General features: G+C 47.6%; 1 protein-coding gene across 5 annotated transcripts in view; it reads left to right on the plus strand.

Moving 5' to 3' along the window:
- Window positions 1–11010, plus strand: part of TULP4 (TUB like protein 4) — a 224972-nt gene that overhangs the window by 210092 nt on the left and 3870 nt on the right. For all 5 annotated transcript variants that reach the window (XM_077898513.1, XM_077898548.1, XM_077898530.1 and 2 more), the window contains 4 exons: window positions 278–422; window positions 1650–1743; window positions 5551–5694; window positions 8145–10660. In XM_077898513.1, coding sequence (XP_077754639.1) covers window positions 278–422; window positions 1650–1743; window positions 5551–5694; window positions 8145–10660 — 2899 coding nt within the window. The remainder of the gene's footprint in view (window positions 1–277; window positions 423–1649; window positions 1744–5550; window positions 5695–8144; window positions 10661–11010) is intronic.

Raw genomic sequence — 11010 nt, forward strand, 5'->3', positions numbered from 1 at the left:
AGCCAGTAGAAAGCGAACCACAGTTAATTCTCTGAGGTTCCTTATAAATGACTCACTTGGTCTAATCTCTCTGTATTTTTAATATATATTACTCAATATGCAATTCTGTTCTTTCTTCATATTCACAAGGCAAGAGCAGGCAGGAGAGGCTCGGATAAAGGGGCCTGGCCCCTGGGGACGTGGCACCCACGGTGGCTGCCAGAGCGCGGAGGAGAGGGCTGAGGCAGTGGGTGCCTCTGCCCCTGTGGGCCTGACCCTCCCGGCCTTGTGTCCACAGGATCAACATTGAGGCCCGCAAGTCTCCCAAGCTATCCCGGGCTGCTCAGGAGATGTCCCGGTCTCCCCGGTTGCCAATGCGCAAGCCCTCCATTGGCTCGCCCAGCCTGACTCGAAGAGAGTTTCCCTTTGAAGACATCACTCAGGTAGCACCTGGGGCCCGTGCCAGTTCCATGTGTCTGATGCTTCCTTGCCCTTTGTCCCCTCCTCAGTGTATGCCTGTATGGGGGCTGAGCCCTCGGTACGTCACACCTATACTCACCACCCCAGGCTCCCTGCCTGTCACTGCCATTCCAGGTCCAGAGCATAGAGAACCAGAGCTTGACTTCCTTGCCCCCACAGCCCTTTGGTCCCCCAGGACTACCCTATCACCCAGGACCTCCTTTCCACCTCAGACACCCCTCTCTTGCCACGTGAGTCTTTTCACAGGCAGCTCTGGTTGAGACATATCCACACTTCTCTCCTCTGCTCCCTCAAGCCATTTCTGACCCTTTGGTGACTCTGCCTGTCTCTCCATCCTGGTCCCCCTCGATGCCCTATAGGCACCACAGCCTTACTGTTGACTGGCCTCTTTCTGCTTTTGTGCATTTGCTGTGCCTGGGTCACCAGGGTCACCTGGCTCACCCTCTCTGTCTCCTTGTTTCTACCAGCATGCTTCCAGGTAGAACTTGGCCTCTGTTGCACAGGTTTCCTTCCCTGGCTCAGCCACAGCAATCCCAAAGCATCTTGTTTGTAACTCCCTTATAATATTTCTCAGTGACTTCCTTATCTGCAAATAATTGTAAGCCTATATCCTCCATTGGGTTCTAAGCTCTTTGAGGAGCTGTATTTTATTCATCTTTGCTATTGCTCTTATACACAAATATTCACATATGGTTTAAACATACTGATAAACTTTTAAAAAATTTTTTTAATTGATCTGAATGAGGAAACATAATTGGGTAGTTTGTGTTCAAACTGATACCAGCACAACTGGTATTTCCAGGAGAAATACCAAGGGTAAGAATGGATTCAGAGCTAGGTATACCCTCTCTAGTTCAGTGATTGCGGGGGAAAGAAGAGGTGAAGAAAAATGTGCCCAGATTCACCTTTGTGACTTCTTTCACCTATACACACGAGTACACTGGGACACATCATCCTTGCTCCCAACCTGCGAATCTCAGCTCAGTGAACCCCCATTGAGAAACACATGCCTGACATGTTCTAGTTAGCTTCTGGTCTTAAAGAGGCTAGAATGATACAGAGAAAGTATTTCTAGCAGTTCCCACCTGTGACTTTTTACAGCAAAAATGTTAGCTTTCTTAGTTCCTAAGTGATAACAGAAAATATGAAAATAGATTGTGATTTTTTTTTCCTTTTTTTTTTCCCCACAGCACAACTATCTTGCTCAGGTCACGTCTAATATCTGGGGAACCAAGTTTAAGATTGTGGGGTTGGCTGCTTTCCTGCCAACCAACCTCGGTGCAGGTAAAAACCATGTCCTCTTCTCTGCCTGTTCTCCAAACTGGAACTGAGACTAAAAAAGACCATTCAGATGAGCTGTTATGGCACCAGAAGATTAACATGTACTTTATTTACCTCTAAACTTTGACTCTACCCACTGTAATTTCACGAAAGTTAGAATTATTACTCAAATTGGTTTTTTGCCAGCAGGGCTTTCAATTTTTTTATATAAGCCCTGACTTAGGAAAAGACTGAAACCAGCTGCAATCTCTAACAAAGATTTGATAGGTTTCTGTTATTTTTATTTCTGGCCTTTCACTGCAGGCAGGTTTTGGTACCAGTATCTTTAGGTTCTGGCATCAGAAGGTTGAGGAGAAAGCATTAAAGATTGTAAGAAGCTGGCTGTTAATATGGCTCTTTGTGGTAAATCCTTATAGATTTCACCTAGAAGTCCTGGATAAATATTGTTTCCTTGAGAAGTTTGAGACACTGAAGGAAAAAAAAAATCAAGGGAGTAAAAGCTAGGCTAGAACCTGACATTCCATTCTTTTCTGTACTCCTGCTCAAATGAGTAGAACTAATGTGTCCTGTCTACTTGGGGATGGTGAAGGAATGAAATGACAGAAGGTCCTTTTCAAAGCAGCTTCATGCCAATAGGCACATCCTGGGTGGGCTGAGGTCATGTGCTGCCCACCCTTCTCCCCCAGCCTTGCTAGATGGCCTCATCATTTGGCATACACATATCCCTGTGGAAGGCTAGGCTTGACTGTGGGTGGTGGTCCCATATTGAATGGCTCTGCATAACCTGCTAAAATGGCTTTTGACAAAATCAGAATCTGCCTATTAGAGTTGTTCCAGACACGGTTAGATCCTTTCAATTAAATAATTCTTGGGGCGCCTGGGTGGCTCAGCGGTTTAGTACCTGCCTTTGGTCTGGAACATGATCCTGGAGTCCCGGGATCGAGTCCCACGTTGGGCTCCCTGCAGGGAGCCTGCTTCTCCCTCTGCCTGTGTCTCTGCCTCTCTGTGTCTCTCATGAATAAATAAATAAAATCTTTAAAATTAAATAATTAATTAATTAATTAATTCTTGCAAACCAGATGTTACGAAGACCTATGCCCTATGTGTATCTTAAGAGACTTATTAAATTGTGCTGCATTCAGGTTTTTCATTTTGAGGTTTCTCAGATCAAAGAAAAAGAGTAAAAGTAAAACATAAAACTGCCTTAGAAGGGCAGCCCAAGTGGCCCAGCAGTTTAGCGCCACCTTCAGCCCAAGGCCTGATCCTGGAGACCTAGGATCCAGTCCCATCTCAGGCTCCCTGCATGGAGCCTGCTTGTCCTTCTGCCTGTGTCTCCGCCTCTCTCTCTCTCTCTCTCTCTCTCTCTCTCTCTCTGTCTCAAACGAATAAATAAATAAAATCTTAAAAAAAAAACTGGCTTAGGAAATTAACAATAGGCTGTCCCTACACATAATGCAAAGAAATCTCTTGTAATATTTTCAACAACCTGGAATGGCTCTGATGACCACAAAAGCATATTCTTCAGTAAGGCAGCCATGCCCTGCTGATGCACAAGGGGATTCTTTTTTTTTTTTTTTTTTAAGGTAAATACTTAGGTTGGTTTTATGAAGCTTTCAGACATTAAGTTTGAGAAAGTTAGTGGTTTTCAGAATTTGTGTACATGATGATAATGAAAACAGTAAAATGAATCAAATAGTAAGACTTTTTTTTAACACCCTTAATAACATAGTAAGCTATGCAAACATTTATTCCTAGGTTACATTCATTTTGATCTCTTATTTTACATCTTAAACTCTGATATTTTCTTCTGAATATAGGTTACAAATAATCTTATGTATTAACTCACAGTTTTAATACCACAAAGTTACCTGTTTTACCTTGACTGTATTTTTATCATTTAGTGTAGGATATGCTTTTTAAACTAGTTACACACTTCAGTAATGTGCACCAGGGGATTCTAATCACCATGGGATGAGTATTTTCTTACTCCCATCCATATGCTGAGAACTGTAGTATACACTGAAAAGAGGAATGGAGTCTTCATACATCTTTCCCTTCTGGATGTTGAATAGATCCACATGTTAAGTCCACAAGCACCTTGAGACAGGAGAGCCTATATGTGCCTTCAAGGTACATAGTGCTCCAGTACGAGGAATTCAAATGCCCAGGATAAAATCTTTCTGTAGGACTACAGTGAAACCATTGTCCTAATCACTGACCATTTTTTAAAAAGAGCATTTTAGCTATTACTATTCATTTGTCAAGCTAAGAGAATTTTCCACTTGATCCCTATCTCTTGGATTCTAGAAGATATGTTACATGTGGCACCCTATTAAATAATCTCTGACACTCTAATGGATTCAAAAGTGAGTACTGTTGGATATATTTTATATTGGATAGTTTGTTTCCTTCAATTAGAATTATCTGGCCCATGAAATTTTGTTTTTGATTTTTTGCTCTCCCCATTTAAAAAATATAGAATAAATTCAAAATTGAAAAGATTTGAAATGCAGTATACAGTAAAACTCTCCTCTTCACCTCTGGCCACCTAATTTTCTTCCCCCTGGAGGCAACTGATGTTATTTTTTTAATCCCTCCTGAGATTTTTTTTTTAAGATTTTATTTATTTATTCATGAGAGACACAGAGAGAAAGAGAAAGAGAGGCAGAGACATAGGCAAAGAGAGAAGCAGGCTCCACGCAGGAAGCCTGACATGGGACTCAATCCCGGGTCTCCAGGATCACACCCGGGGCTGAAGGTGGTGCTAAACCGCTGAGCCACCCAGGCTGCCCCCTCCTGAGATTTTAAATTTGACTTTTTTTTTTAAATCAGGCTGAACACCAAAGAATAGCATTTTAATGCATTAATTCCTTAGCTGTAGAGAACCACCCAGAATTTTAAGCCACAATTCATATTCTTTTTTGTGGGCAAGAGAGGTGAACACATAAATAAGGCCCGTGTCTTATTGGAAAAGTTGTCTGAGCCCACAGCAACCCAAGCCAGGCCTTATAGAGAGCATTGCACCAGGGAAGGCTTGCTGGGCCATGGAGTGCCAGCCAGCAGACCACTGGGCACCAGCAGAGTTTCACAAAACAGGAGAATGACAATAATTCAAGAATTTCTACTTACCACACAGGGAGTTGTATTAAACATAAAAGTCGATGGCACAGTTTCATCCTGACTCTAACCTACCACGAAACCTAAATTCAGATTCATGGTTTTTAACCGATTTTGTCTCCTCTAAATATTTGAGTTGCCATCCAGGCATTGTCTTAAATGTCCATGCTGATGAAATAAAATCTTAGCATGTAAAGAAACAGTGTGGAAGTTCCCTAAATCTCTATCCCAATCATGAAACTGAAGTTGAAAGTCAGGAAGACAAGAAACCCAGTCCCAAGTAAAGGGACTTATTCTGTCCTGACCCGTGTCACCCATCTCTTGGGTTGCTACAGATCCCCCTGAGCTTGGCACTCTGCTCATCTCAACTGTTTTTACTAAATTACAATTCTGACTGTAAATGAGGCTTTAAAAAAATAGATATATCCTCTCCCAGCTCATTCCAGAAAAGCATGTAAGTCTAGGACAGGTTTTTGGCATTTGAAATGTGTGGTTCTGTAGATAGACCACTTGGCAAAGTGACTGGAAATCTAAAGCACGGCTGGGGTGGCCGGCAGTTTATGGGAGGGAGATGACTATCCCCTGCCTGTGCACATCTGTCTTCTGCGGGCAGGGACCCGCACCCCCACTTCTCTTCTTGTGACTCTCCCCTCATGCATGTCCCTGTTAATGTGCTTTCCTCCTTCCCACCAGTAATCTATAAAACCAGCCTCCTGCATCTCCAGCCGCGGCAGATGACCATCTATCTCCCAGAGGTCCGGAAGATTTCCATGGACTATGTTAATTTACCTGTCTTCAACCCAAATGTTTTCAGTGAAGATGAAGATGATTTACCAGGTGTGTTCTTAGGGGGTCGTGACGGGAACAGAGTGGTAAGTAGTGGAGATTACCATGTGTCAGTCTGTGCCTGCCGCCTTGGTTTAGAAAAAAAATATAGAACTTCCTCAGTTGGTGGGTGTGGTGGCACATCACGGGAAAAAGGTCATGCTGTCTCCAAGCTTTGAGGGGAGCTACCGGAGCAAGGACGACGCTGGTGGCCATGATAGCTCATGTCCACAGAACACTCTACCATCTTGTTTTATCTTCACAGTAATCCTGAGTTATGTGCCCCGTTAGAGAAGTTACCAGGACTGATGAGAATTCCACAAAATCAGAACTAACACCGGCTCTCGTTGGCCCTAGGCTAGCCCCCATCCTTCCAGCCCCTGCCTAGAGAGCAGCATCACTCAGTGGTCCTGCAGCACCCACAGAACCCAGTGTCTCAACCCTGCCCCATCTCCGGGACAGAAAGCCTTTAACGTTCACCCATCTCTCTCCCGGTGTGCAATGCACATCTCAGTGTACAGAAGCCTGATCTGAGTTAAAGGTTGAAATCCAGTACAAGCTTTTAAAGTCCCAGTATCCAAATTTTCAAATATCTGTAGCATATTAATTTAAGTGTTTTCTAGGAGGAGGGGATCCTGTTTTGATCAACAGTACAATGATTTCTAAGTAGTCTGCCAGTTATTTCTATGTAACTGTTCTCAAAAAATACCTACCTGTAATTTTATAGATAGGAAGACTTCTCTACTTAGAACCAAACAGGGTTCTGAAAGTCTCTGGTTTCTGAGCCAGAGGAATCCTACATGAGCCACTGACTTCTTTATTTGGTGGTCCTAGAACAGGACTACGGTCCTCCCCAGGAAAGGGAAGGACACACATACCAGCTCAGGCTCTGAACTTGGGGGAGCTGTTTACCTTCTCTTAGCCCAGTTGTTTACCTTCTTCACCTGTAAAATTATTTGTATAGGACTTTCTGACAATTAGCCATCTTGGTTCTCCAGTGGTATAGCCCTCATAGGTGTAGCAGGTGTTCTAGATTATCCAAGTCCTAATCAGCAAGGTTTTGCAACCATATAAACCTGCAGTTTGGTGAAGACCTTTATAGCACGTTTCCTACAATTTCAGAATCTTGGATTCAGAAGTATCTTTTATACTTTCTCTATCACGCCCTCCCTGTGCTTCCAGATGGTGACTAACACAGCTCCCCCTAATGGTCAGCCCTTGTGCTGCTCCTCCTGTCTGGGCTTCCCAGGCAGAGTGGGGAGCATTTTGTCTCAGGGCTTGCACATAATGCTGGTGACAGATTCTTCTCTTTAGCAGGGAAGACACCTGCCCTCAGAACTCCTTGCAGATGAGTGAACATCTGGAGGAGGGATCTGAACAGGAATAATAAAAAACTTGAGACAGGACCTAGATTCATGTAACCAGGAGATAGTTAGATCTCACTAGAAGGCCCCAAGGAGGGGAGAATCTGTGACAGGCACCAAGGGTGGGCTTAGCTTTTGATGAACTAGCAGCCTTCATTCTGTAGTTCTGGTAAAAGATCAGACAGCCTTTGCAATTAGCTAGTTAAATCCTGCTTCCTGCTCATGTACTAGTTGCCACGGCACTTAAAAGGCCCAAATGAGCAATTCTCATTGCCAATGCCCAGTGGTACTCTGAGCACCTGCATGTGGTCTGTAGATCATTGCTCACATTCATACTTCATTAAATCCCCTCTGTGTACAAATAGGATATATTTACAGTGTTTTACAGAGGGTGGCTGTACCTTACATACTGTTTGAAATGCTAAAACAGAAAAATTAGGAAATGATCCTTCCCTAATAATGCTTATTTGCCAGAAGATTTTTTCATTGGTATCTCTACTGCATTTTACATGATTCTCTTTACAAAAACTTAATTTACATATGTACTTCAGATACACATCTGCTGTGTGACATTTCCCATATTGACCAATCCATAATTGTGGATAAACCTACCCAGGACCCTAGGCATTCTGAATGCTCAATGAAGTATCATACCATACAGTAGCTCTCTTCCTGCATGAAAGAGTGGGCTATTTTATGAATTCAAGAGTAAAAATCATCTTTAAACAGTTAAGTATTTAAAAATAAAAAAATTTTAAATTAAAAAAAAAGTGGTATTTGCCAGGGTACCATTTAGGTACCAAATTCAGAAAGTTCAAAAGTTTATTCATTGAAAAGCTTTGACAGTGCCCTTAACCAATGGACAACCAAGCTGTCCTGCAGAACTCACAAATTACCTGTGTACACCTTCCAGAAACCTTAGAGAAACTTTATATATAACTTGTGTGAAAGGTCTGGCTTTCCCCAAGCAAACACATCTCTGTCTATAACAATTGCATTTTGTATGCAAAAAGGACTGGATGAGTTGAGATGTATTACTTATTATGACCCAGTTTCATGGCACTGTTTTGTAAGCAGTCCATTTTTCTTTCCTTCCAGTGACGGGAACATCTGGTGTACCTGAGAACAATCCACCCTGCACCGTGAACATCCCTATAGCACCCATCCACAGCTCAGCGCAAGCCATGTCCCCCACTCAGAGCATAGGCTTGGTACAGTCCCTGCTGGCCAATCAGAATGTGCAGCTGGATGTCCTAACCAATCAGACCACTGCAGTAGGGACATCTGAGCACGGAAGTGACAGCACTACCCAGTACCCAATCTCCAACCGCTACTCCAACCCTGGCCAGGTGATCTTTGGAGGTGTGGAGATGGGCCGCATCATCCCGAACCCTGCTCAGTTGTCCCTGCCGCCGCCGGCACAGGGGGCGATCCAGCTGTCGGTGGTGGACCATGGAGACCGAGACCATGACCACTTGCAGAAGGCTGCCAAGGCCCTGCGGCCAGTGGCTCAGCTGGCTGCCGAAGGGGACGCAGTGGTGTTCAGTGCCCCACAGGAGGTCCAGGTGGCGAAGATGAACCCTCCACCTCCCTACCCGGGAACCATCCCCGCTGCCCCAACCACAGCAGCACCCCCACCCCCGCTGCCGCCCCCGCAGCCCCCAGTGGACACGTGCCTGAAGAAGGGTGACTTTTCACTGTACCCCACAGCGGCACACTACCAGACGCCCCTGGGCTATGAGAGGATCACCACCTTTGACAGCAGCGGCAACGTGGAAGAGGTGTGCCGGCCTCGGACGCGGATGCTCTGCTCCCAGAACACCTACACTCTCCCCGGCCCTGGCAGTTCAGCCACCCTGAGGCTCACTGCCACTGAGAAGAAGGTCCCCCAACCCTGCACCAGTGCAACCCTGAACCGCTTGACAGTCCCACGCTACTCCATCCCGACAGGAGACCCACCCCCGTACCCCGAAATCGCTGGCCCGCTCATGTCCGGCCGGGGCGCTGCCCAGAGGCCTGACAGTCTCATCCACGCCACGCTGCGCAGGAACAACCGTGAGGTGGCGCTCAAGGCAGCGCAGCTGGCCGAGCCTCCGCGGGCCCCGCCGCAGCACCCGCCCAAGCCCAAGGGCGCGGCGCAGTTCCCGGCGCGGCCCCCGCCCGCCCTGTATACCTGCAGCCAGTGCAGCAGCGGTGGCAGCGCGGGGCGGCCCGAGCCCGGCGCGGGTACGGGGGGCGTGCAGCCGGGATCAGGCCTGGCACACGCCGCCAGCACCTCACCCCTGACCTCGCAGTCATCCTACAGCCTTCTGAGCCCGCCGGATGGAGGCCGCGACCGCGCCGACTACGTTAACTCGGCCTTCACTGAGGATGAGGCACTGGCCCAGCACTGTCCGGTAGAGAAGCCCTTGAGGCACCCCACGCTGAGCGAAGCTGCTGTGGCCGTGAAACGGCCACCCCCTTACCAGTGGGACCCTGTGCTGGGGGAGGACATTTGGGTCCCTCAGGAAAGGACAGCCCAGACTGCAGTGCCCCACCCCCTGAAACTGTCCCCTCTTATAGTAGGTCAGAGCCAGCACCTGGACGTGTCCCGAGTGCCCTTTGTCTCGCCGAAGTCTCCCGCCAGTCCTACTGCCACGTTCCAAACAGGCTATGGGATGGGAATGCCGTATCCAGGAAGCTATAACGCACCCCCTATGCCAGGAGTGCAGACTCCCTGCTCCCCAAAAGATGCCCTGTCCCCAACGCAGTTTGCACCACAGGAGTCCACAGTGGTCCTACAGCCAGGCTACCCACCCAGCCTCTCCTACTGCACCTTGCCCCCCATGTATCCAGGAAGCAGCACCTGCTCAAGTTTACAGCTGCCACCTATCGCCTTGCACCCCTGGAATTCCTACAGCCCTTGCCCGCCTGTGCAGAACCCCCAGGGCACTCTGCCCCCCAAGGCACACTTGGTGGTGGAGAAGCCCCTCGTGTCCCCACCGCCCACCGACCTCCAAAGCCACTTGGGTACAGAGGTGATGGTAGAGACCACAGACAACTTCCAAGAAGTCCTCTCCCTGACAGAAAGTCCAGTCCCCCAGCGGACAGAGAAGTTCGGAAAGAAGAACCGGAAACGCCTGGACAGCCGTGCCGAGGAAGGAAATGTTCAGGCCATCACTGAGGGCAAAGTGAAGAAGGAGGCAAGGACTTTGAGTGACTTTAATTCCCTGATCTCCAGCCCCCGCCTGGGGAGGGAGAAGAAGAAAGTGAAGAGTCAGAAAGACCAACTGAAGTCAAAGAAATTGAATAAGACGAATGAGTTCCAGGACAGCTCCGAGAGCGAGCCTGAGCTGTTCATCAGCGGGGATGAGCTGATGAACCAGAGCCAGGGCAGCAAGAAAGGCTGGAAGAGCAAGAGGAGCCTGAGGACGGCCAGTGAGCTAGAAGAGTTCAAGTGCCGGAAAGCCAGTGAGAAGGAAGATGGGCGGCTGGGCAGCCAGGGCTTCGTGTACGTCATGGCCAACAAGCAGCCTCTCTGGAATGAGGCCACCCAGGTGTACCAGCTGGACTTCGGGGGGCGGGTGACCCAGGAGTCGGCAAAGAACTTCCAGATTGAGCTGGAGGGGCGGCAGGTAAGAAAGCATGTCTCAGGGCCTGCCCAGAATGCCTGCTTTCTGGTCTTGACTGGTCTCTGGGGGTTTTTAAAAACCTGGTGAAGGCGGGGGGGGGGCGGGGGGAGGGGGATCCCTGGGTGGCTCAGTGGTTTGGCGCCTGCCTTTGGCCCAGGGCGTGATCCTGGGGACCCTGGGATCGGGTCCCACATCGGGCTCCCTGCATGGAGCCTGCTTCTCCCTCTGCCTTTGTGTCTCTGCCCCTCTCTCTCTCTCTTTCTCTCTCTCTCTCGTAAATAAATAAAACCTTTAAAAAATAAAAATAAAAACCTGGTGAAGGGTATCAGTGCTTTGGCCTTCTAGGAGCCAAT

Source organism: Canis aureus, chromosome 1 (genome assembly GCF_053574225.1).
Source record: "Canis aureus isolate CA01 chromosome 1, VMU_Caureus_v.1.0, whole genome shotgun sequence".
Lineage (NCBI taxonomy): Eukaryota > Metazoa > Chordata > Mammalia > Carnivora > Canidae > Canis > Canis aureus.